The sequence below is a fragment of the Lampetra fluviatilis genome, chromosome 38 (genome assembly GCF_964198595.1).
Source record: "Lampetra fluviatilis chromosome 38, kcLamFluv1.1, whole genome shotgun sequence".
Lineage (NCBI taxonomy): Eukaryota > Metazoa > Chordata > Hyperoartia > Petromyzontiformes > Petromyzontidae > Lampetra > Lampetra fluviatilis.
Genome location: NC_136312.1, coordinates 11273718 through 11301474, shown reverse-complemented (window position 1 = coordinate 11301474; position 27757 = coordinate 11273718). Strand labels below are relative to the sequence as shown.

Here is a 27757-nt window from a genome sequence, read left to right as displayed (position 1 = left end):
TGTTGGTGGTGAGTTGACGGCGGTGTTGGTGGTGATTACGGTGGTGTTGGTGGTGATTACGGTGGTGTTGGTGGTGAGTTGACGGCGGTGTTGGTGGTGATTACGGTGGTGTTGGTGGTGAGTTGACGGTGGTGTTGGTGGTGAGTTGACGGCGGTGTTGGTGGTGATTACGGTGGTGTTGGTGGTGAGTTGACGGTGGTGTTGGTGGTGAGTTGACGGTGGTGTTGGTGGTGAGTTGACGGTGGTGTTGGTGGTGATTACGGTGGTGTTGGTGGTGATTACGGTGGTGTTGGTGGTGATTACGGCGGTGTTGGTGGTGATTACGGTGGTGTTGGTGGTGATTACGGTGGTGTGGTGTCAGTGGTAGTTGTACAGCGCTGGTCCCAGTAGTGGGTGGTATTAGTGCAGTCTGGTCACTACTACATTCATTCTGGCAGTAGTGGCAGCAATAGTAGTATCACTGTGACAGTAGACTGAGTAGTTGCAGCAGTAGCAGAGTCAGTGTAACAGTAGACAAGTGGTAGTAGTAGAGTCAGTGTAACAGTAGAGTGGTGGTAGTGGTAGTCGAGTGGTGGTAGTGGCAGTCGTGGGGGGCATGGAGCCCGTGGGGGGCACGGAGCCCGCGTGGTGGCGCCTGCGAGTGCACGAGCTGCCCCCCGCCGTCTTCTTCGGCGTGGCGCGGATCCTGGACTCGTGCGACTCCGTGAGCGGCGCGAGGCACTTAGGTGAGGAACCTCCACCACCCGGACCCCACTCACACCCCCTACATTCACACCACCATCCACATTCACACCACCACCCACATTCACACCACCCCCACATTCACCACCCCTCACTCACTCCCCCCACATTCACACCACCACCCACATTCACACCACCCAGCCCCACCCAGCCCCACTCACACCCCCCACTCACACTCACACCCCCCACTCACACTCACACCACCACATTCACACCACCCCCCACTCACACTCACACCACCCCCCACTCACACCCCCCACATTCACACCACCCCCCACATTCACCACCCACATTCACACCACCACCCCTCACTCACACCACCCCCCACTCACACCACCCCCCACTCACACCACCCCCCACTCACACCACCACCCCTCACTCACACCACCCCCCACTCACACCACCCCCCACTCACACCACCCCCCACTCACACCACCCCCCAGCCACACCACCCCCCACCCATATTCACCACCCACCACTCACACCAACCCCCACTCACACCACCACCCACATTCACACCACCCCCCACTCACACCACCCCCCACCCATATTCACCACCCACCACTCACACCACCCCCCACTCACACCACCCCCCACTCACACCACCCCCCACTCACACCACCCCCCACCCATATTCACCACCCACATTCACACCAACCCCCACTTACACCACCACCCACACTCACCAGCTCCACTGCCCCACATCCACCAACGACACAGCTGTACTGCATCCACATTAACTCCACCGGTCTACTCGCACTGGTATCACTCCAACTCCAACTGTTCTGACTCCGCATTCACTAAATCCACTTCTGTACTACCCGTGGTATTCGCTCGATTACAATCGGAAGGTTTCCACTTCAAATCCTTGCTGGCGATTGACAAAAAAAACGAGTCGCATGAATTTCATTGCAGAGTCTTAACGCGTTGAGAAGATACATTGCCAGAGTGGGATTCTATCTGTGATTCTTTTAGATTGCACTTTTGGCTTGGTTAAAAACATTTGTTAATAATATAATGTTTTGTTAAGCCACATTTCTCTTTCGAATTAATGTATTATACAGAACAGTATAGATGAGGCACGATACATTTTTTCGTGTCAAAGGTACATGGCTGAGCTGAGTAAAACTATAATTCACAAAAAATGTTACAAGAATAAGATCGAAGTTGATGCCCCATCTAAACATTCCCGTAATTTTTGTTGAAATAAGAACACATAAATGTATTTAAAGATGTACAAGTCTGTTCAAATAGAAAATAAACAGGTAACTAATTTAAGAAAATTCCCTCCTTTAAAACAAAAATTATCATTTCAAATCAATTCAGGGTGGAATAGAATGGTACAGAGACATCCATCCCCACGTCCTCTCCATGCCCATCGCAGTGCTGCCACTGCCCCACGTCATGGCGTTACTACAGTACACAGATTGATATATATTTAGCATTTTAAGGGAAATAAATGGAGCGGGCCAATTTATTTACGTTACTACAGCAAATTCCAAGCTTTAGCAAACTTTATTGAGTTCATGATTGCCATTACCTGGGTACCCTCCGTGCCAAAATGGTGGTCTTAATTTCGGTTTAGATCAATACGTCACTGGAGCTGAAGCCAAAATCACCGGGAATGCATCCACTGTCACCCGATAGCAGAAGTTAAGAAGGGCTGTGCCTGGATAGTTCACCTGCTTTATGTTTTGAGGGTTGATCACCTTGCATACAGCGGGTGAACTCACCGCTAGGCCAAGTGGTGGGCAGCACAAGGGAGTGGTCAGCAAAGTTCATTTCTACACTATACTTGTGTCAACGCTTCACCAAGGCCTCAACGGCATGGGGAGGGCCCTCATCAAGAAGTGATGTGGTCAAATGGGATGTACATGCTTTTGGCACTTGATATTGTGGGTAAGCACATTCATTAATAACCAAAAACATTTAATCTTATTTTCCTTCTGTTATTTCATTTTGTGGTCGGATATGATGTGGCCAATAACGTGTGTAATTTGTGTAGTGGTTTGAAAGCACTTGCTAAAGACTTCTCCATTGTTGATACAATGCCAACCAGCGCCCTGAGCCTGACAGGAACTCGAACATGATGCCAACTGGGCAGACGACCTTGTTGTCCATGGACGACACAACATACTTCATGCCCACTTCATACCGTCCGATGATAACAAAGCTCGCTACACAAAGTTGGTCAACCGCATGCTAGGGAAACTCCATGTTGCCAGCGGGATCATGCACAGCATGAAGTCTGCTGTTAGGATTGCAGTATTCAATTTGTTGGAGAATTTGCGGATTACAGGAGGATTAACGTGGTCCATGGGCAAGATGATGCATGGGATAAGACAACAGGACACAAGGTACATGGGATACGTTCTGTCATGAATTGAGAGTATACAAATTGGAGCATATCCTTCAGTTGTGCAAGTCCAAATCCGACTATCATTCCCCTAGGGACTATGAAATCCGTGACACTTTCAGGAAGTAAACAGTGGTTGACCTATTTAAACTCCCCCCCCCCATCATAATAATGTGGAATTTCCACCACTGGCTCAGGCTATAACACAGCAAATGAGCACCACCTAAATGCTTATTTGAGCAAAAGTTTATTTTGACTTGTGGTATAATGGCACAACATGCCTCAATGATTAGAATGTGTTTCAACCCAGTCATAATGTCTGAGTCATTGATTCCATTGGTCATCCTTCTTTCGTAAGGCTGATGCAGCGCAACAGTTACAACTTAACATCCAGGCTGGTCAAGCCAGACAACCGCAGCGGGGGTAGCGGACTCCAAATATGCAGGGGTTGGGATCGAACCCACGTCCTCCTGTATACCAGGCGAGGTAGTTAACATCTCACACTGATCAGCGTTGTGAAGTATGCATGTTGAACCAACCAACCACTGTGACCAACGTGGTATTGGTGAAGGTCTTCATAGAGCAGTGAATTCGCTAAGAGTTGGTCCGTCATAGACGCACGTGTGTGTGATGTCTCCGGAGAGGGGTGGGCGGCTCAAAGGGGCCCGTCTCGGTAGGGAGGAGTGTTCGGTGAAGTCCGTGTACTCGGTGGAGCCATTCTCTCCTGGTCGTGAGTGGACGCGGCATCGACCGCTGTGTCCTTCTTGTGCAGTCGTAGCAGTTCAACTTTGCAAGTGAACTTGTGAACGCCCACCTTTGACTTTTTTTTGTACGCTTTAGGAGATGCCGTGAGGTCGGCTCGTGACGAGATGTACATTTTGTACCTTTTTATTTACTCATGGGGGTTCACTGTAGGTCTTCAAGATTTGAAAGAGCTTGAAGAAAGTTGAACAAACAGGGTAGGGAATTTCCCACACTGGCCTGAATGGCTGCGGTCGGTTTAATGAACAGAGGCTTTTTGTCAGTTCTGTTTTTTTACAATCAATTCAGCCCTACATTCTTTAAAGTAGGATTATTTGTTATGTAGGGCTGCATTGCATTGGGAAAGGTAAGAAGGGGAATTTCGTGTGCTGCAAAGAATATTGTATCGTGATTGGGTTTTACTGGTGTGTCAGTGCTTTACGTTTCCAGTAAAACCTCGTTATTTCGGTATTTGATCATTTGTAATGGGGGATAAGTCGGCATGGCTGTGCTTTTGGCACATATATGGTGTGTTATTAATTCGCCATGAGCTGAATTGCCGTACCGAATGGTCCAAGTTCGGCACGCACGTAGAGCGACGGCACAACCAAAACAACGACTCAGTCTGGCAGCGGCGCACATGGTGAGCGTGGTGAGTGTGGTGAGTGTGGTGAGCGTGGTGAGCGTGGTGAGCGTGGTGAGTGTGGTGAGTGTGGTGAGCGTGGTGAGCGTCAGTGCAGACTCGTCGCTTGGGACTTTACCTTGTTTATGTGCACTCTGTGCAAGCCAACCCTCTCAGCAATGTCGCCTACACCTCCACCAAGAAGCAATGGCAAGGGACTGAAGTATAAATCCCTGCGTCTGCGAGACAAATCCAAAGTTTTTGGATGGAATTGATGCAGGGTGTGTGTCAATGTGTATGGTGTGTGAAGAGTTTATAAAACAAATTTGGATGCTTTGTTTTGAATTATGGACAATGGTTTTTACCCCAGGCCACAACTGTCTGATCAAATTGGTGGCATAAAGACCCTCCATCAATTCTGCGTCAACCACACGTACTTGTGTAAAAACATCGACAAGGCCAAAAAGAAGACTGTCTCTGATGTAGGCCAATCAGTTGCAAAGACAAGGCATATATGAATCAGAGCATGCTTAATTTTCCTTATGCAAGCCTCATACTTTTATTGAGCACGTAAAATTTGATTAATTCCGGGGTCAAAATAAGTTATTTTCCACATTTGAGTGCAAATAAAAGTGTGTGCATTGAAAAGCTTCCTTTTTACCTACCTTTTTTCATCATTTTGGATACTGGCAAAAAGGTCCCATCGATATTTGAGGAACAATTTGCTGTCCCACCACAGCCTGCGACGAGTCAATTTCAGTGTTCCCATATCTGTGCAACGCATCAACAGTTGCCTACAAAGCAATGTTTTGCAAGTGTGCACCGTCATTACCCTAACCTTTGTGAAACTTGTCAATCTAAATGCACAAAGTGAAGCCGTGAAAACTTTGGGCCCTTTCCAAAGTCTGCATGTTGTACTGAATTTTGTTCGGGCATGATGTTCGACGTTTTGCTGTGCATGTTGGCGGCTTCTTCAGGACCTGAATTCAGTTCCTGGAGTAGCTCCCCGACAGACACGTGGAGCTGAACACATTGAGAGAGCTGTACGGCACAATCGCGCAAAAAACTATCCGCGGTGGTTCAACGTGTCTTGACACAAGTCTTTGCTGATATTGCAGCGGCACACGTTCTGGACGACCAAATGAAGGTGCGTGAAATCGAGAATTCCAGGCGAGGACACAGCATGGCCGAGGAGGTGCTCTGGCTGTGGGCCCAGAAGAACGCCACAGTTCACGACCTCCTGCAGGTGCTCATCGCCATCGAAAACCATCGCTGCGTCGAGTACCTGCAGCGCGAGCGTACGTACACACACAGACACCGCGGGACACGCGCGTGGGTGTTGTGTGCCAGTGACACTTAAGCACGAAACGTCGCAGGAACCTCGAATGTTCCAGCGTTGACCCCCCCCAATTGCTTCCATGGTAATTGTATGCAAGGCCCGTCGACAGCCTGCACACATTAATATACAGTCGATCATCAATTATCCGGCGCGCAATTATCCGGCTTCCCACATTGCCGGGCGGTCCCGGGCCAATCCAGCGAATCCGGAAAAACCGCTCCAAAGGCTGCACGTATATACAGCACCACATGCAGAGTCTTGTAGATTGGAGTGGTCAGTACCGTACAGTAAATACGGTAACTTTTTAAAGGAGGATCTTTATTTTTGTCTTTGTATGTTTATTTATGCGAATTTCACATAGTAAACCAATGTTAAACACTAAAAAAAAGATTTAACAACTTCTACGAACATAACGTCGTGCAAGAATGTGCAAAACTAATCTATTTTGAATAATGATAATGCGACTCCATCCTGAAGCCGCCGAATAATCGATGATTTAGTGTACATATCAATTACAGACAAGTGTCACCATGGTTAGAAGGTTTCTGTTTGAGTTTTGAGTAAATCACTCCTCAAGGGTTGCTTAAGTGAGTGCCAATCGCGAGGAAGTTAACAGTTGCCTTCATCTGGACTGACTGGGCCTTGCAATGGCAACGGGGAGAATTAGCCACTTTTCTCGTTTTGTGGATGTGTATGGAGAGACTTGGACTATTAGACTTGGAACCTGGTGAGGGTCCATTTCTGTGTACAATAGACTCGATTATATGCGTGCGGCTTATCCGATTTGCAGAGGAACCACGCACCTTATATTTTTAAGTAAATTAATAACTCGTGGATGTTCCCTTTAGCCCAAATTATTAATCTAAAAACAGTTGCACATTGTTATTTTCGGAAATGTTCACACAAGTCACGTGCTTAAATTGAAACAATGTGTTCCGGTTAATCTGAAATCCAGGTGATCGGCTCTGCAATACAGGAGTTGCATATCTTTACAACAGTGGGCGGAGTTTGATTTATGTTGATTGGCGTAGCTCTGCTGCTGTCCACTTCGTAGGCCGAGTCTTCTGGTGGGCAGGTGCAGGAAAGTGTCATCATCACTGAGCAAGCACATCAATCGGCCCATCGTTCGTATTCATTCTAAATCGAAAGAGTAACAATCGAAATCCTCAGTTATTCATTAACAAACTCAATTTTCTTAACGTTAACATGATTTGTAAGTATATTTGTATTGTTTGGCATAGAGATCTGTGGAAAATGGAAATATTTGTGGATTTTCCGTGATTATGAAATATCTGCGGCCATCCTCCCCGTCATTAGCGTGGATGAACGAGAGTCTACTGTAATTAATGAATATATTTAACACGTGCAGAAGGTAGCCTCATGTTCACAACAGTGACGTTGCCCAATGCCACGTGACGACACTTTTGGTAGGAAAAACACAGAAGTAGTGACGTGATGTAGGTGACGCCATTCTCAAGAATAAAAAATTGCCACATCTTCCAAATGTTCATATCTAAGGATGGTTTGCAGATGTTTAAAATTCACTGGGTAATCGATAACATCCTTAGTATGTGTGTGTGTAATTATGTATATGTTTATGTGTTGCAACTGTCATATTACATTGAATTCAATAAACAAACATATTAGTAATACACCTCCATTATGATATATAATTTCCACTCAATCTTTTTCACCCCCCTCCATCCCGATAAACTTGTCCCACCTGTTGTGTCGAGCATCAGGAGATAATGGCATATTTAGGCCATTAATGAAAATGACAATTGTCACCAACCTCACAGTGATTTGACGTGTAAAGGACACACCCCAGTTGTGAGTTTCGGTGGGGCCACGTGAATGAGTGGGCGTCGATAAGGGCCCCTTACCCAACACAGCCAAACAAATGCAATATGTCATGCGTGCAATATGTCATGCGTGCAAGTGTTTATTAGCGCGACACTTAATTTTTTTTTTCGGCTCACCGGTAACACGAAGAACAATCCTTAGAAGCCAAATTTTGCTTAGCGCCTGTTTTCTTTTGTTGCGGCTGCGTTTGCTTGCAGTGACCGGCTCCCCCAGTGCACATCCACGGCGCAGCTTCCCTGGTGCCTCTCCTCCTCCCCCTCCTCCTGACCACCACCACCACTCCATACCGGCTTCGCCAGACTTGGCGCGAGAAGCCGTGCCGCCCACACCAGGTGTCCTTTTGCTTTCCGCGTTCATCACCGCCTCACGCCCACTGCTGGATTGAGGGCCTCGCCCCCTTGCAATGTGCTGCTCGTGTGGGGGTGACGTCACCATGCTTTAGCCACGCCGGTCGGTGCGGGGTTGGCGAAGACGTGGTGCACAGTCACGGAAACGTATAAGTGTAATACAATGGGGGATTTTTGTTCGAACATTGCTGTCCACCACATGGCCCACAATGCAACCCGGTGCTCCCCCATGACAACCTGTTTGTGTACATGATGGTTACCCACTCCGGCACTATCCAGGCCTCAATTCTGCTTAGCTTGCCAGATCTGTTAAGGTTGGACACATTTCTGTTAATTTGGTCAGAGGATCAGCAATATGTCATAATATATTTAAACATAATATCACACGTTCAAGTGTTGTGTCCCTCTAGTCATAAGCACGTAATTATTCTAATGGTGATTATTAATAGGGCACTGGTATTCGGTGATAATGGTCTCACCCATTAATATCTCCACCTCTTTTGAAATATGCAAGTTTTATTCATCAGCGCTTTTACAGAGCCAGGAACATTGGTGAATGTTCAGGTGGCCAATTTAATAGCATGAGACGTAATCTTTTTTTTTACTCTCCAAAATCGTGCAAAATCAGATAGCAATCAGCAGTGCAATATACAATTACAATGCAGTTTGGATATATGGAGCATATACTGTAAGTGCAAACACACCTCAAGATGCTGTATGTAATAATATACATGCGTTCACATGATGAAGCATTGCACATATATTGTCAAGTCAGCACGTTAACTGTAATTGCATATAATGTAAATGGGCTTCGTTTCAGATGAACTTGCACATGAAGTGGAAGAGTGAACATTTGCCATCGGTGTGTGAACAACCCTTTTCATTTGGGTGAACCTGTTGTAACCTGCCAACCCATTGAGGGTTAACAGAGGGAGCGATCACAGCGGTGCTTAGCTCACTACACTGTAAACACGGCCGCCTGATTTTGATCCCTGGCCGTGACTAACATCACTTGAACGGTGATATTTGAACCAGTGCCTTCTTCACCCACGTGCACTGTCTGCAGTGTTGTTGTGCGGCGTTACATAACCCGCACAGTCGACATGGCATGGGGAAGCTTTTATCCACAAATTGTCGATTGGCAAAGGGATGTACATCGCAACTGGATGACTGAGTGATCACGACCAGATCCTAATTCAGTATCCAGTGTGCACAGATGCAGTTAAAACACAGCTCTTATCTGCCCCCTCCTATTAGCCTCTCCATAATATATTCGCACCTGAATCGATTGCCTACCGCTGAGATGTGTAACAATAATTGGCAGCAAATTCGACCGATTTTCCACATGTGTGTACGCTTATTCGCACGTTTTGAGATGAGGAAGATAGGTGGATAATGGAATCAGCCAACAGCAACATGGGGGTGCTGTTGTCTTCATTACCGATGTGTCATTTCTGATATATATTCGGCATTAAAAGTGTTGTTGAAATGCTACTTCATATAATGATCTGAAACTACTTTGGAATGATACTTGTATTTTCCTGAACAACAATAGCAATGTCACTTGTGTAACCAGGCATATTTGGCTTTTCAATTTTAAGGGAATGTTAAGCATGTATAATAAAACCAGAATAAACTTTAGGCTACATCGATCAAACGTCAGCATAGGTGGTGTCGTGCCGGGGGCGATGTTGTTATGTGGGTTTTCTTTATCTCCCCAATTAGGTCATTTGCGAATGATTTATATCATTTGGACCGTGGCGCGGGTACACACGGCCTAGTTTTTTTCGAATAACATCGCAGCACCTACTGCAGACATGCCGTCTATGGAGCGGACGGCGCGTGTTGACAGTTGGTGCACCCGCAGTATTAACCAGGTTGGCCGCTGTCCTCGAACTGCGATGCTGTGCAACGTTGGGGGTGCCACGGTGGCTAGGAGATGTTAACTACCTCGCCTGGTAGACAGGAGGGTCGTGGGTTCGATCCCGACCCTGGTGCCTGCTGTATATTTGGAGTTTGCATGTCTCTCTGCCCGTTGTTGTGTGGATTTTTCTCCGGGTCCTCTGGTTTTCCCTCCACGTTTACAATAATGAACAACACGTGTTCGGGGCATTTGGCTGGCTATAAAATTCCACGTGAGCGACTTGGTTGAGCTATCATTTGTGGCCAGGTCGCTTCTGAAAAAGAGCTATACAGCTCAGTGGGCCTTACCTGGTAAAATAAAAAATGGTTTAGTTTAGTTTAAATGGCAAACACGCTGCCACCTGTCCACCGTCACCGCCATGATAATTTGTCTCCTTTTCCCTTTTGTGTCTCCGCTCAGATCGAGGTGTTGAGATGGATAAACCTGGAGTCCTGTTACTTCCCCCACATCCACCCAGCCACAGTTTCTGTTCCCTAAACTGCTACAAGCAGCATCTGCTCCAGCCAAGCGACCCCATCAAGTGTGCAGATCATACGTCGGCAACACCATCGCCTCTGTCCGTTGCGCCCCAGGTCAGCGTTCACAGGTTGAATGGTTTTCCTGCACTGGCCGTCTGTCTCCCGCACCTCCGATGGGCACGGTTGGCTACGTGCGGCTCTCCCATTCATCTAAGTGCATCATCGTGACAATTATTTGAATCCATGATAGTAAAATTGTTACAGCGGTAATAATTTGGTGATCTTTTCCATGCATACTTAAATTAAGCATGTGCGTGTCGCGTGCACCTTATGGGCTGTAATTGTGGAAGCTGCACCCGTGCGGTCGTGAGGCTTGAGTTTCAGCAGCACTGGTTCGTAACGATGCAGGAAGTGCACCGTGTCTTCGCTTCCGCGGATGCAACAGATGAGTGTACACTCAGAGTCGACGTTCATTCGGCGTCGAGCTAACCTGCGCGTGTTCTTTACATGCCGTCACCGTGATCCGGAGAGCGGCCGCCCGCGGTTGTAATTTCTCTGCGAGAGGGTACATTTTTTTTCAGCGTATTAATGTTTTTGAATGTTCATTCCCCCAGGGGAATCCAAAAGAGAAGGGGACCATCAACAATCTTTCTCAACCTCCCTCCTCAAAATTTTCCGGTAAGTGTCTATGGTGTTCCTTGTGCGGCACAATTATGGCAGAGAAATTACCTCGCACTACTCAACTGACATCATTCGCATTTCTCGTCCATGCCTCCTTGGCCTTTGGGCCTACTGGGGCCCGACCGTTACCTCGCTCTCTCCACGTCTCTCTCTGTCCACCACTCCGTCGTTCAACTGAGAGAGCTTCCATCCTGTCCCGTGTTTGATGCGTGATGTTCAGAGCGATTCTGCTCTTCCTCATCCCCCTAGCTCCATCTCCAGTGTTCCCTCCATCACCACCCTCTGCAGACAATCGCCCTTCTGACAACATTATGCCTCAACTCCAGTAATGTACGCGGTGTTGTTTTCATGGAATACAATCCCAACAAGTGTCATCAACTACATTTTGAACCCAAAATTCAGCGATGCGTGCATTCCACAGTTTTCTGACGCACGCCACATTCCAACAATAAATAAACGTCCATAATACAGGTTTTTTTGGGTTAGATCGAGATCTATGATATTGGTCACAAAAGCCTATGTGATAGCTAAATAAATGTACTCGCTTGCCAGGAAAAAGCGGTACAGCAAGCGTGGACTAATCACCATCCGTCCCATGTGTACGGAATAGAGTGTTTACCCCTTGCACGCGTGGGTTTTCTCCAGGTGCTCTAGCTTCCTCCCCACGTGCATAGACACTCAATAGTTGAATGAACACGTCTCCACGTGGAACACGCCTTGCGTGCGTTGCCGATTGCGCAGCGTTGTGAGATGCATCGTGCATGAGACCTTTTCTGGCAGTCTCAAAGATTGAAACATAAGATTTGGTTTTACCTTTTCTGGAAATAAAAACAGGAGGTGCTAAGATGTTCAAACACCAAATCGATCCCTTTTACAAGGAACCAAGTCTGCATTAACCACAATTACTTGTGGTGAACATGCAATCAAAACACGTTCTGATTCTATCGGCATTGTCTTTGAAACTGATTGGCCTACACCAGCGACAGCCTTCTTTAAGTCCTAGTTTCACTCGTGTCAGACCAGAGAACAACTCACAAAGGCGAGCAGTACAAAGACAATGCCACCATCAGAGCATTTGTAGCTCGGGGTGAGCAGCTATATCATGGGACCTTTTTTTGCCAGTATAAAAGAATAATAATAATAAAAATAGGTGTTACCCTTTCTGCCAATAAAATAGGAGGTGTTAAGATGTTCAAACACCAAGTAGAAACCTTTTGCGAGGAACCGAGTCTACATTAACCACAATTACTTGTGTTGAACATGCATACAAAACATTCACTGATACTATATGAGATACAATAGCATTAACAACGCTGCTATGTAAAAGCTAAATATATATATACGTTAGTGTCCGGTGTCACTAACAGCGTCCCATCGTGTCCAGCGTCTCTACAGGCAGAGCCAGAATCCCGGCTACAGTTTTCGCACGACCTGGTCTGCTCTGGCACTCAGAACTTCAGCGAAGGCCGCAAGCTAGGCGAGGGCAGTCTGGGCACCGTGTACGGGGCCTGCATCTGCCGAACCGACTACGCTGCCAAGCTGCTGAGACAGGTGCTACGGGAACTGTAGGAGGGTACCGCCAGCCGTGTTCACGCAGCGTCTCTGCTTTCTTTGAATGCAAACACGGCGCAGGTGGGGTGTCGTGGTGCACAAGCTCGTTGGCCTCGCCTTGACCTGCGATGCGAGTGCATCTTCGTGCTCTTTCTAACAAGTGGATTCTTAATGCACGTACATGGACGTGCGTACGCATGTATGGGCGGCGGCATCGTAATGGTTAAGCGCGCTGCATTCCGAACCCTGGCCACCAGAGTTCGATTCCTGCTCCCGGCCAATACTCGTGAAAATTATCTGAACCGATCTTGGGTCTCCCCTCGGTCGACTCGGCCTTCAATGGGTATCTGGTGCGGTGTGTAAACATCGCCACTCGGGGGATTGAGGTGGCCGGGCGTGGTGCTGGCCACCTACCCCCTCGGGTGCCGTGCCGGCCCTTATAGGTGCTCACTAACAGTACTTTCTCCACCCATCTTTTTAGGCTATACAGGTGATCTGTCATTGTACATCGCTACATATGATGCTAAGGCTGTAAAATTACATTTTCCCCCAAAAATGTGTCGTTTGTATTACTTAATAATTGTAATATATAAAAAGAAACGATTTGCAGCCGTTTATAAATCCACTGCTGCATGAAGGTCTACCCCATGTCGTGTTCTGCGTGAAGATTGTTTGGACTGGGCGTGCATTCCACTGCCCCTTACTTTGCCAGTGAAATTTTGATGGACAATGTTTTACTTAACACCGTGTTTGTATTACTAAAATGCGTACAGTTCGAGTGTATTTCTTTTGTTCCGATGGCTTTAAACACGATGCGTTCGTAAAAAGAAATGTGCGTTGCGTGCTGAGGGATTGTGTTGTTGTCTGTTGCAGACGGGTGGATTTAAAGAGGAGGCCGTTTGGAAAGTTGTTGAGTCAGAAGCCAGAAACCTTTCCCAGTAAGTTTGCAAAAACAAATGTCAACAATATCATGTCGACTATCAAAGCATATACCACGACACAATGACATGAGAGATTCAGCAGAAATGTATTTAGAATAAAGCTTAATTTTTTCAGACAGTTTAACCAGATGGGGGTGGGGGGGGGTCACGTGTCTATGGTGTAACAACCATGGGATCTGACGGAGGAGGGTAGAGGGCGTTGGCGAGGTGTGGTGGCAGCAACGCCTTCGACCACGATGACACCTTCATCTTGAGAGCATTCTTTTGTGCTCTCATCCCGACACCTCAAACCGGGGGTGGGGAAGATACCGCCCCCATACCTCCGCTTCTCGAGGCCTGCGCTCTGAAACGGCGGGCGTGCGAAATACGTCTCCGTCACTGAAAATCCCTCATTTAGCAGCTGAAAGAGCTCAAGGTGCAATCCCTGCAACTTCTTGCTTTGCTCGTGCCGCTGCGGCCGGTGGTATGGCCCAGTGGTTCGTGCATTCGCCGGCACTCAGATTGATTTTATAGGTAGGGACTACCTTCGTTTAATTTATACTGTAAAGTATTGCCATGCCCTCTTTAGTGGGGGCGAGTTCTTACTCAAATAATAAATTGAATGAATGAATGGTTGGCAGAGGTTCACGGTTAGATCCCCAGCGGCCGCCCTGGTTATCATATATTTGTAATAATCACAGAATACTAAGCGCCATCTGCTCCACAACAGGCGTTAAAGGAAATCCCCTCTGACGTCATTGGAAAACGAGTGGGCGATTGTGTGCCGGTGTCTTTGTTCCAAATTCAAAAAATTACCACATTGCATAATTTGGATGACACACAGCATTTTTTGCCCCCCCCCTACTGGCAGATTAATTCCTGATTGCAGGCCAGGTACGAGGTCACCTTGTGCCCACAGGGATAGATGCTTGCCATGGGATGCAAGTCGCTTATTGTGCGCAAAGGGCTCTGAGACGCCACGGCATTGATTCACAAATGGATTTGTTCCCCGTGTGGCTGCAGGTTGAAACACCCAAATATCATCGTGTTGGCCGGCTACAGCCAGAAGGGTGAGCAGTGCTGCCTAATCTACGAGCTGGCGGCAAACGGATCCCTGTCTGACCGGCTCCAGTGTGCGGTGAGTCAGGCTACAGATCCATGCCCGTAGTTTTCATTGCCGAACGTAACATGCGTTGTGGCCTTTCGTGATTTCTGTTCACAAACCCCACTGAAGGTGAAGGTGGTAGCGGTGCCGGTGTTTGGGCCTTCTCTTCTACGATGGCCACACGTGTCGGAAAAAGGTGCTTTGCCAAGTTAAATGTTCGGTTTGTCAGGCTGTTGTAGAATGTGGAATCCGAAGGGCAAGCCGGGTAACTGATTTTGTCATTTATATTTCAGCAGCCACGTGACAGATGTTTCCATCGTGGGATGTGGGTTTAAATTAGACAATTGTCTCACCTCGACTCTGACATGAAGTCTCAAGTTGGGGGTAGTATAGGTGAGCCATTGTTGAAGCCCTCCTGAGTTGCAAGGCAGGCGCTATGGTTTCCTCACACGTTTTCAACACTCATTAATTGGCCGTAAACATTTTAGTATATAGAGGACCGCAGAGCTTGGGCAATTATTGGCGCTAACACACCGGCTGGTTGCTGCTTTCCTTATTGTCTGTGGTTCCTCCACTTGCCCCCGAGTTGTTCCGTCTCTCCGAGGAGTGGGGCGGATACTGCGCGACACTACGTTGCAAGCTTGGAATGATCAACGTGTATTTTGTGGCGACATGCGCAGTATAGAGTGAGCCCCCTGAACTTATTTTTTTGTGCTGTGAAAATATTTACAGGCTAGAGGAGGTCCTGACGCTTGTGGGTAAGGCGCTTTGCGAATCATCTGCTGCGGGCTGCGTAACGATGAACAGCGCTGTGCGAGCCCCGTGTAGGCGCACGCTCTTCGCAGCGAACGTCGCACGTGCATGCTCACGCGGCCTCCGCAATCGCACGCTTGCACGCTCAGTATCGTGTACGTGCGCAAAGCCCCCCCCCTTCCCCACGTGGCAATTTCACCCAGCGGGGCGTCGTCCACATAGGTGTCATCCATTGTTCTCGGTTTATAATTGGGACCGGCAGTTTGCGCGCGGTCGATTGACATGTAAAACCCCACGCACACTTGGTAGTTTGAAAATGTTACCTTACGGGTGTCATCACCAGACCTCCGCATGTTTGCTATTGCGTTGTTGGCGACAGCGTCGCATTCACATTTGAGAGAGCCAAGCGTTCACCAAATATCTCGCGTCACAATTTACGATGTTTCTCTCATGTGTTGTTGAAGATCACTCAAGATATTTAGTTTTTTTTAATGGCTTCATTTCTCGCATCATAACCCCAATATTCAACCAAGTGGCCACAATGTTGGCTCGTGATGATGCCTTAATAATGGATGATAGCTTGATGGACACCCTGTATTTAGTGTGGCTACAACCCTGCCCAGCATTCCACGTACCATGTTAATTAGTGGTGGATGATTTCCCTATACATCGATTAATATCAGTCCTTAGGCTCATTGCACATTGATCCAACCGCACATGTGTAAGATTTTATGTTTTTTTAAGTTTAATTTATTTTGATGTTTAATGACGCAGTGCGAATAGAAACGTCGAATCTATTTGCTAAATTTGGCGGTGAGGATTGTTATGTCAACCCACTCGTGTGCGAGCTGAAACCGTGATAATTGGTGCGTGAAACGCTTGCACACGTGACGATTTCATTTGTTTTGCTGTATCGGGTGGTGGGGGAGGTATTAACGACACAAATTTGGTCAAATTGTCGTGACCGAACGCAAAAATCATTTACGAACGAAACTATTGTTTGCAAAAAATCTACCTGCTAAAAAGCTTTGGTTACTCAGGTCACGTGTTCAAGCTACTATAAAACCTCATACCTATCTACGTTGCCAAGTTAACGTCTCAGCTCATGCACGCCGGATAACCATTCTCAAAATAAATCTGCCCGAGCGCAACTTGCCTCGCAAAATCTTCAACGTCTCCCCGAAAGTACGAATGGACCCGAGGCCTTCCGTCGACGTTTGGTCGTTGTTTCCCGCAGGGCGGCACGGCGCCGCTGCCGTGGCGACGGCGCGTCGCCATCGCCGCGGGCCTGGCGCGCGCCGTCCTCTTCATGCACACGTCGCAGGCGGCCCCCGTCGTCCACGGGAACGTCCGCAGGTCGGCCTCCCCACACCCGGCCGCTCGCCCGCACGTCGCGTGTCGCGGCGGCGCGGACCACAGAGCTGCACGTGTGGAGGGAGGAGGCACCAAACGGGGGTTGGCGGGCTTACGTGGGCACGGCCGCACGGCGGCGCTTTCCCACTCGCGGCCGCCCCTGGTTCATTAACGCCGCGGCAGACGCCGACGCTCCCCCCCTGTGGTGTTGTTCGAACAACAAAAAGAGCAGGGAGAGGAGGCGGTTGCGTGCCGGTGTTGTGGTCACCGACTTGCCAAACACGTGACAATGCACCCGCGTGGGGAGGGCCTCGTGCAGAATTCTATCGACAAAAGGCTGTAGATGAGAACATTCCATTCAATCGCTTATTTAAAAAAAAAAAAAATACTGCCGTATATTCTGTATGTGTGTATATGATATTGTTACTTGTTCTGATATGCAAGTGATAGTTTCTTTAGTCTACGTTAAAGTAACATTAACAATGTCAGCAACGGTGAAATTTAATCTATAATGTGAACACAGACCTCTGTTTTTGTTTTATGATTTTTTTTTACGAGGAAAGCTTCGACCAGTCCTTTGACTGTTTTGGGAAGGTCTATACATTGGTGGGATGTTTAGCCACCATTTTATATTATTCTAACCGTGGGAAGGAAGCGGAGAAACCCAGATGGAACCATGACAGAACAGGGGGCGCACATACAAAAGGCACCCGAGTCAGGAGTCGAACCCAGATATTTCTTGCCGTGTGGCACGAGTGTTGCCATCGCGCCTCACTGCCGCCCTCTCGCGACTGCGGCATCGTGCGAGCGCCACAACTCCAGCGTGGATTTGTTTTGTTGATGTTCGTTTGTGCTGCTGACGAACAAACTGCCCCCCACCGCCCCCCGCACCGCACAGCTCGAAGGTGCTGCTGACCGAGGGCTTTGAGCCGAAGCTGGGGGGCTTTGGGTTCGCGAGCCTGCGCCCGTCCCTCGGGCTCGCTCGCGACCACAGCGTCACCGTCACGATGCGCACGAGCCTGCTCGGCAGCCAGCTGGCGTACCTCCCTGACGAGTTCTTGAAGGATGGGCAGCTCTCCGCCAGCCTGGACGTTTACAGCTGCGGCATTGTGAGTCGCGCGTGCTTTTTAGGGACGATGTCCCCGCCTGTTTATTTGGGGAAGCTTCACTGCGCCGCGGTGGCTAGGAGATGTTAACTATCTCGCTTGGTATGCAGGAAGTTGTATATTTGGAGTTTGCGTGTCTCTGTCCCCGCGGTCGCGTGGACTTTTGTTCGGGATCTCTTGTTTTTCCCTCCACATTTAGAAAAGTGCGTTTAGAGTATTTGGCTGCTGTCAAATGTCCACATGATAAGCCACCTCTCGTTGTGCTGTCATTTGTGGCCAGGTCACTTCTCTGGCTCAGTGGGCCTTACCTGGTACAATAAAAATAGTTTAAAGAGAGTATCAGGTTTTTTTTCCCAGGAGGCTTCTGCAATAGGGTCATAGGTGAATCCCATTAAAATAATTGTTTTGTTTGTGGGGGACAAAAACTTGAGTACCCAGAGATAACCTGGAGATAACCAAGAGACAACCCATGCCTAAGCGGGGATAACACTCACAGATCCCCACAGCTGAGAGGCTATTTGAGACCTACGGTCTGATTTTCAACGAAAGCCTGGGACAAACTAGACGGCGTAAAGCGTATAAAATAAATACAAAATGAAAATGAAGCATATCGGTTGCAAGAATAGGTGCAGGTTTGCAATGTCTGAGAGGGTGGAGCACTTGTACAGCAGTCAGGCCACTGCACTATCAACCTTGTGCACACGAGTTTGATTCCAGGCCACGTGTAACATCAGTGGCAGGTGAAATCTGAGCCGGTCCTAGCTCCACATTCGCCGACGAGCACAGACCAGCATGGTGAAGTATGATCAAACAACCCCCTCGGCTGACAGGCCAGTTGGGGAGGCCTTGATCCAGCGGTGTTGTATGTTGCCACTGCCGAGCATGGTCGCGGCATCTTGGCTGTCCTTAACAAAGCGGCAATGTCTGTCGCTCACAACGCACGCTCCTCTTGTTCCTCCCAATCCCAAGGTGCTGCTCGAGCTTCTGAGTGGACTCAAGGCCTACGATGGCAGCCGGAAGCCCCGATTACTGGTAAACCTTTCCCTCCTCGACAGTTTCCATCTCCTTTGTGAATTATATTTTGAGCAATCGGACAAACACAATTCACTCGCACTGGCCTGGGGAGGCCTTAATCCTATGGTGAGTTAATAGAGGGCCGTGATTTATTGATTTCCCATCGGTGCGAAGCCCTTTTCTCTAAGCACAGTTGCTGAACACAGGCCCCCAAAGACCCGAAATGTTAAGTGGCAGCAAAACACAACATCACCATCGCGATCGCGGTTGTGTTAGATAAAAGTTTACACTTTTCTTGAATTAAGCAAAGCCTGTTATTGCAACTTGGGATGGAACTCCAAAGTGGAGCAGTGCAAGGAAAGAATCCAACAGGTGTTGTGACCTGCGGTGTGTGGTGGTTGAACGCAGTACGGATGATACCAAACCGTCTGTTTGTTTAATGAACTCGACTTGCTTGTATCACCCACCCTGTGTGTGTGTGTGGGGAGCGGTGGCGCAGTGGTTAGCGCACTGCGCTTAGAACCCAGCGAGCCGAGTTCAATTCCTGCTCACGACCAATATCGGTGGCAAATATTTGAACCGGTCCGGGGCTTCCCCCAGATCAATTCAGCCTCAAATGAGTACCTGGTGCGATGTGTAAACTTCGCCACTGGGGAGACAAAAGTGGCCGGGCGTGGTGCTGGCCACCCGCCCCATCGTGTGCCACAGTGCCGGCCTTCATCGGTGCTATTCGCTAACAGCACTTGCCCCAACACACTGTTAATGTTATACGGGGGATCTTTGTCTGTGATGGTATTTATTGAACGCCGTTTGTTTTTGGAGCGCAGAAGGACTTGGTCCTGGACAGCGATCCCTCGCTGCCGCCAGAGCAGCTTGTAGACAAGACTGCGGGTGCCTGGCCATCGTCCGTGTCGTCCGCCCTGCTCGCGCTCGCCCTGCGGTGCATCGGGACACGCAAGTCGCGGCCTCACATAAGAGAGGTAACAACGGCGACAACATCGGTGGCATCTGCTGTGCGTTGTTGTTTTTTTTGCTTTGCACTTCATTAGAATACTACATAATCACGTATTCAACAGAATGTATATAGCGCCTTAACCAAGGCACTTTACAAAGAATAAACAACGGTACTGCATATGAATGTAATGGTGGAGATGAGGTGAATGGAATAGATGAGAGGAAGCAATAGTGCGAATCTGCGATGCGTGAATTTGGTGAAAGTGAAATTGATGAGAGTAAATGATGATGAATGGAATGATTGAATGGGGAATGAGTGATCGCTATATCACGAGGGAACAGTAACGGTGGTGGTTACGGGGGGGAGATTAAGGGGGTCGTGGGGTGAGCTCGGGAAAATAATTGAGGTTTGAGTGAAGAGCGGAAACTAGTGAGCGTAGGTGACCGCTGGATGTGGAGGGAGAAGTTTCATTTCCTTGGTTCTTTCGGTAAAGTCACGTAGAAGGGAAATAATGAAATAATAAAAATACGTGACTTTACCGAAAGAACCAAGAAGATGAATCCCTGCAGTCACGAAAGCTTTAAATCAAAAGGGAGAAGTTTGTTCCAGTGAAGGGGGGCGAGAAGAGAGAAAGAGCTAAAGCGCGGATTGAGCACGAGCTGAAGGAGTGACAGAGAGACAGCAGAGATTGAGAACGTAGAGGGCGAGAAGGCGACACGGAGAAATGCACAAGAGTGGCGAGATATGGTGGGGCAGGACCATTCTGTCGTTGTGTGCAGAGACCGGTCCGAGGCACGAGGTCTCTCCTCCTTTGTCTCGCTGACTTCCGCTGCTCCCTCTTCATCCGTTGGCACGTCCATCCTTGTTCGACACCACCCAGCGTCACCGTTCCTTTTCCTTCCTCTCGGTCTTTGCTCAAATTATCTTCTCACCATCACTTTCCTGCAGCTCGCCATTCCCTCTTGACTCCTACGTGTCACCGATCCATATTTTATTTCCTCTATTAGTTGAATGGAAAAGGAACAGCTTTTTATCATCTGCTGCAGCAGTTTATTAATTATTACTGCACATTTCTCGAATTATGTCTTGAAAGTAAGAGTATTCTCGTTTAGTTTGTACATCTCTCTTGGTAAGGGAGGCCTTTGTAGTTATACATTGGAGAGACGACTATTTAGTTGTGGAAATGGGTTTTATCATTTCTGATGTGGACACAACATAATGCACACGTGGTAAGTAAGGGTGCAGCCCTGCCATTGCCAGTTTACGCCACCGCTGGAAGAAGGCCCTCGACTATAAGGGAGCCTTGCACCACGTATGTTTTAAATGTCGACTACAAACACAGAACTGAGTTCGTTAAAACGTAAAGTGGTGAAATCCTCGTGTTTTGTCTATTTTCATTCAGGTCTATGAAGGACTCGAAATCCTTCACAAAGGACACTTCACAGATGATCAACACGTGTTTGCCGGTTCCACGTTTGAAGGAAGCTTTGCAAATGCTCCTCAGCAGCACAGACCGCAACGCCGTAGACCGGCAGAGATGACCGACGTTCATTCGGCCGAGCTGCCGCGCGCAGAACCAGCTGCAGGCCCTTGCAGCCTCAAAGCAGGCGGTGCAGCTGTAGCAAAAAGTGACGTTGCCAGCTGCAAACCTGTCGATGCCAGGAGCCTTCGACACGAGGACGGAACAAAGAAAGCCTACGGCGGCGTATCTAAAGCTGACGTCTTCGAAGTGTTTCCACACGAGGGCACCACTTCTTCACTGCTTTTGCAAAGCCTCGAAGCGCCGTTCAAAGCTAACACCAACTCGTGGACATTTGATTTGATCGAAGCAAAATATGGCCGAGCTCCCGTCGAGTCTCTGGATCCTGCGATGCAGCTGGATTTCCAGGCGGCCTGTGGCGGAGACAAGTCTGACGGACGGCGCTCGGCGGAGCCGATCGACCGTGCCGACGCCGAAGCCGTGAGCAGTCGCGTACCTTGGGCAGACCACGGCGCTGGCGCGGCAAGCGAGGCCCTGAGCGGGCTCTCCCTCTCTTGCGCAAGGGAAGATGCCGCCGCCGCCGCCACCGGACGGGATGCCCTCGCGGACTTCGAGCGGGAGGTAGTCGGGGCCGATTCGTGCACGGCCCCCGAGAAGAGATTCACACGGGAACGTCCCCCGGGTGGTGGCGCCGACGAGGGCGGTTCCTGCGAGGATTCTACAAAGCCGGCGGCTGCCGCTGGGGCGACCTCTCAGCAAGGTCCAAGTAGTTTCGGGGCAGGGAGTGTCGGCGAGCAGGCTGGAGCGTGTGGGTCAACGGAGGCCTCCGATCCGCAGCACATTTCTAAAGGTAAGTAAAAACAAAAATTAAGGTTGAGATGCGATTGTCCAGAATGTGTAGCCTTCACTTAGGGGCAGGAGATGTGGACCGAGTAATGCTTTTATTTTCTTCTCAAAATAACATCCCTTTTCTGAGCAAAAAAAAAAAGGTTCATCCTAAAACCAACGATTAAGTCAAACGGAGTGCGTTGGCTGTCGGTGACCGGGGCAGAGAGCAAAAACCCCGTCACTGTCATCCTCGCCAGGCATCAAGTCTGCATTAACCACACGTACTTGTGGCAAAACATGCAAACAAACATGCTCTGATAATCTATGCATTGTCTTTGAAACTGATTGGCCTAGTCTCACCAGTGTTAGAGTCTTTGCAGACTTGATGCCTTGAAAAAAGGTATCTGTTTGGTGTTTAAACATCTTACCACCTCCTGTTTTATTGCCAGAAAGAGTAAAACCTATTCTTATTTTTCATCGTTGTGGATACTGGCAATAAAAAACAGAGACACCTCCAACACGTTTCCTGGTTGTACCGCGGGTTGTTTGGCACAAAGTCTTTAAATTTCACCGCATGCGCTGGGAACTTCCTGGAACAGCACGTGGAGCGAAACGTCTGACGCCACGCCGAACAACGTTCAGTACGACCTGAAAACACGTCGGAGAGCTACACGGCGCAACCGCAAAACGTCTACGTGATATAAAATAAATAAATAAATGTGTGTGTGTTGGGCGGTGGCCCTTAATTGCTGTGCTCTGGAGAAATAAGCATGACGGGACAAACCCAATGCGATGTGATGCCTGACAAAACCACCCGATTTTTACAAAATTATATTTACTTACAGAAATGCATACGCATCCTGCCAAGGTGAGGATGATGAGCAAAATCCAGCTGTACATGGAGGGACGTATCGACACAGCGGAGCTGGTCTCTCTGGATGCAGGTAACGGCGTGGAAAGCGAGGAGCGTCGGTCAGCGGCTTTAGTCTCGGTGCTTTAACCGTCCTCTGCTCCAGCAAATAAGACGATCACGTGGACTCCTCCAGCCGTCGCTTGAAGGAATATGGATATCGAGGCTTCACGTGTTCGGCTGTCTGGCATTAGCTTAAGCTTTGTAAATGTAAAACAAGTATTTTAGGATGAGTCACACGTATTGAAATGTTTGGCGAGTGACGTCGGTAAGATTTCTTAATTCTTTTTTTTTCAGTGTTTTTGAGACAGTGTTCTTTATCAACCTTTATTATGAATAGCCAAGGACATTTATTTATGGACAATTTATTCTGCCCCCGATGACTTCTGAGGAAATAGTTTGGTGGAAAAATATATATGTAACGTTTACCAATTAAGCCTTTTGTGTGTTGATTTTGAACAGATTTTTTTGCAAATTATTACGGCCATATCGCTCGGAATGCTTTGGAATCTTGTCAGACCTCAGAAGCAAACCAAGTTTTGAGCCCGGACAGTGTTTGAATGGGTGGCTGCTGACCATTAAACAGGTGCTATAGGCTGCAGTGACTCATGCAGCCAGCTATGGCTGCAGAGTTTGGTAATACATGTTGTTTACGTCATTTATTGTGAAAATTCGGTCACATTTCCTATGATCACTGTTTCATTGCTTTTATGGCTTTATCTTGGTGATTTTCGAAAAGTTTTTCGGTTTGGCCTTAATCTAAGTTGTCTTGTGGTTGTAGTTGTTTGACTTGCATCCCACTGGGATTTTTGCACAGTGTTGGTGTACGGTGCTTTTTCTGCAATATTTTGCTGTCTTTTCTTGGATTTTCTGTTTGCACATAGTCACTTTAAGATGTTTTCTTGTTCATGTTTTTGTTTTTTTGTTTGTTGCGGTTGCACCTGATTCAAGAGCCGAATGGCTCACAGGGCTATACCTAATAAATGAACTTGAACTTGCTGCCGGGCTACGTTGTGGGCAGCAGGTGGCAGTGCAGAACCACACATTGCCCTGCTCGACGTGCATGCTCCCACGTGCATGCTGCCCGCCTTCCACTCTGCCGCACCGATCGGCGTGGGAGAAATATGGTTACAAAACAAAACCCTCATGCTTGCGGAGGCTTTCGTACAGCAGTTGATAGACCAAGAGAGATGTACAAGTGGATGACATAACATTCATCATTTGTTGTTCTAACTCATTGCATCAACATGAATACTTTAATTTATACAAATATTTGTTTTTTTTTAGATCAAGATCAAGCCGCAGCTGAAGAAAATCACTCTTCATAGCTCCAAGCAGATGTTGTACACAGCACGGCGGAATCAAACAGCCTAGAATGTGGTGCATCGCCACAGCACGACACGACAGCGTAGTTACCTTCATTTCCCTCCGGGGCGTTGGGCTCGGATGTGTAAATGCTCCAACTGAATTGGTCTCATTGTTGTGTTAGGAAGACCCTGCGGTGTCACGTAAAATTGTTGTTCGACCATTCCATCTTCTTCCTGGCATTGTTACTGCTCGTGTGGGCTTGGCCATATTCTCCACCCATCCCTGTCCTGAGCCAACATCTGAAGTATCTTTCATCACTTCCAGCCACCGCTCTCTGGGCCTGCCTCTCGGCCTCTGCCCAGGCACTTCCATGCGCGTCATCTGAATTCCCAAGTGGTTTCCTCTCTTCTTGTGACTTTTCCAAACCACCAGAGTCGAAGTTTGTTCAGGGTAGCAGAGCTATTGTGTTGGGCCACCATGTGTGACAGTGATTCACGGCTAAGGAGATGTGAACTCGGGTTTTTAGCCGAAGGGACTTGTGGTGGTGCCACCGTGACTCATTCCATTTATTGTTCATTGTTATACAGGAATGTCGATTCATCATCATCCATGATCAGTCCACAGCTGGAGGAAGGCCTCGCCAAGCCGGTGCCTGCGTTACAGTGATCCATCAGAACCTACATGCCGATTATTGCCAATTCGTATAAAAGTTTTTGTACATATATTGTTAAAATATTAGAGTCAAACGTGTTATGCCAAAAGCTAATTTTTTTTTTTAAAATGTGAACGTTATGAATTAAGTGATAAGCTCTTCATTTTAATGCTTAAGTTTTGATTTTACCATTTCAGCGCGTCACTCATCAGCATGCGGATATTGAGTACATTTTAGTGCGTGGCCGTGTTGGGTATATTAGCGCATAACGTTTTTTAATAATCAATGTGAAACGAATGTTATTGTTGGATGAACCGGTTTGAGAAGAAACTAATTTATAACTTACGGAAAATCAAAAAGCTTAATCAAATACAAAACATGGTCCAAAGTTGCTTCCGTAAAAGTGATCAGTCAGTATTGTCGCCAACGTCTTCGTTACAGGTTGCCCTCACTTGCTGTGGTGGATGCATTCCAAAAACACGGGGGCGCACGAAGCGAAATTAGGCAGCCACGGAGCGCACGATCACCCACAATGCACCGCACGATACCGCTGCCTGCCGATTAGCGTGTACAGTACACACACAGTACACACACTGTACATACACAGTACACACAGTACACACACACAGTACACACACAGTACATACACAGTACACACAGTACACACACAGTACACACAGTACACACACACAGTACATACACACATTACACACACAATGTTGTGTCCCACATCTGACTGCGCAGCCGCATACGAGTGAATTTGACCCGCACGAAGCGAATTTTGGGTAGAAATAGCTTAGCCGCGTGTATGCAAAATCGCACAAACCGAACCCGCACGTAGCGAGGGGAAACCCGTACTTGGCTTCTACGCGTGGCGGTTTCGGCATCGCCGGTGATGCGGTCGGTGTGCGTCGGACGAACGCTCGAGAGATTTCACACTTTGGTGGGCTTTTGCTACCAGAATTACGATTCAATATCCATTGATGCTTGGGTCTGATCGCGAAAGTAGAATGTTGTGTCGTAAACCCTCCTCCACCCGACACAGCCAATGGATAAAGTTTGTGGCGTTAACAAATGTACTGATTTATTACGACTTCTGGGCAGAATCCTGTCAACTGCCTGATGATGCTGGCTGTAACTACCGGTGAAAACTCTTCCCTGTTGTCAAATGTGTGTGTCCCACAATAGACTGGTGTGGTACTGCTGAAGCTGGAATATACTGGCACGTTTTTTTTCCTAGATTTGAAGTTTTCGTGACTGCAAGGATTCATACTCTTTGGATTTTTCGGTAAAGTCATGTAGGTGAAACAAAATCAGAGTACTGGCACGTTTGTTCATCATAGTGGTCGAGATATCATATCAATTCCGGTGTCAGGTTCGCGAAGCTTAGGATATCGAAAGTGAGATTTGGAATACATATTATGAACACTTATTTTGCTTAGTGTGAGGAGACTAACCATTTGAATGTTGGAGATTGTATATTTATTGTATAGTTTGCAGTAAGTAGTTGACATTAAACTATTCTTATGAATTGTATTTTGTTGCATTATTTACTTTTTATAATATAAGATACGCATCTTAAACATTCACATCCTCCGCAATTGTTTTTCAATTTTATAGAATTGTGTTAAGTTTTTAAATAGGCCAGCAACTATCCTTGCGTGTAAATGTCGCGTTGCTTCAGCTTATGACGTTTTACACATTCCGATTTTGCCTTGAGCGCAGCATATTTTAGGTACTCTCTCTCCAGATGGGCTAGCCAATTATTTATTTAATAAGTTTCTTTTCAATTTAAAGCTTTCGTGACTGCAGGGATTCATCTTCTTGGTTCTTTCGGTAAAGTCACGTAGATGGGAAGTAATAAAAATAAAACATAATAAAATAAGTTACTCTTCCGATTATCGGTTTGGTAAACCAATTGCATAAGACAGCAGTTGAAAAATGTGTCACCTCATTCCCGCGTGCGACGATGGGCAGGTGATTGCTTTGTGACGTCATCAGCCGCATCACACTGGGCGGAGTTCGTATGGGGGTTTCCCACCTTCCAAGAGGCAAGGTGTTAGGGTGGCCGTCATTTATAAAGTCCTTGGATCTTCAGCTTGTTGTGGCACTTCGTCGGGACCCAGTGGAGAGATCCGAGAGGGTGAAGTCTCATTTGTGGGTGTGGGCGACGAGTCTTGCTGTGAGACTTGGTAGTTAAATTCTAGATTTGAAGCTTTCGTGACTGCAAGGATTCATACTCTTAGTTTTTTCGGTAAAGTCACGTAGGTAAAAAATGAAATTAAAATTTATAAAAGTAATTAAAAAAAAATTGCCGAGGCCTCAGGAAATTATTGCAGTCGGAGGCGACTCGGGTATGAGGGTCTTGGCTGTAGAGGAGACGCTAAACTTTCAGATTATTTGCTCCGCTGCGGATCTCCTGCCACCGTTTTCCCATTCACATGTTTCATTGCTTCTACATACTATTAACATGCCCTCCCTTTGTTAATGCTACCCCCCCTCCCTTTGGTGCTGCTGATCCTGCATACTGCATGGGCATAATATAACTTTGAAACCCCCCCGCCCACCTCCTACGCATTTCCCATGAATATGCTAAATTCCTCTTGATATGCACATTCTTTTGTTAAGGCGCTCTTCTTCTTCCACCTCCAACTCAGCTTCTATATAAGCTCCTAGCTTGGCAGTGTCTCATTCTTCACCTGAAGACGGCTGCTTGCGTTGTAGCCGAAACGTCGTGAGAATTGTTTTAT

At 47.6% G+C, this 27757-nt stretch overlaps 1 protein-coding gene across 2 annotated transcripts; it reads left to right on the top strand.

The window, feature by feature from the left end:
* Positions 1 to 272: 272 nt before the first annotated feature.
* On the top strand, positions 273 to 26525 carry LOC144945646 (interleukin-1 receptor-associated kinase-like 2). 2 transcript variants are annotated; one of them, XM_078874193.1, is made up of 15 exons: positions 273 to 725; positions 5579 to 5758; positions 7860 to 7994; positions 10333 to 10505; positions 11006 to 11069; positions 12457 to 12623; positions 13497 to 13561; positions 14567 to 14681; positions 16639 to 16757; positions 17653 to 17863; positions 18830 to 18892; positions 19702 to 19854; positions 21232 to 22159; positions 22983 to 23081; positions 24335 to 26525. In XM_078874193.1, exons 1-15 carry the CDS (start codon positions 596 to 598, stop codon positions 24373 to 24375), a joined length of 2643 nt encoding a protein of 880 aa, XP_078730319.1. In that variant the 5' UTR covers positions 273 to 595; the 3' UTR covers positions 24376 to 26525. The 2 variants fall into 2 exon arrangements, with proteins under 2 accessions (XP_078730319.1, XP_078730320.1); XM_078874194.1 differs by lacking the exons at positions 273 to 725; positions 5579 to 5758 and adding an exon at positions 8830 to 8871 and having other exon boundaries at positions 7944 to 7994.
* Positions 26526 to 27757: the final 1232 nt, after the last annotated feature.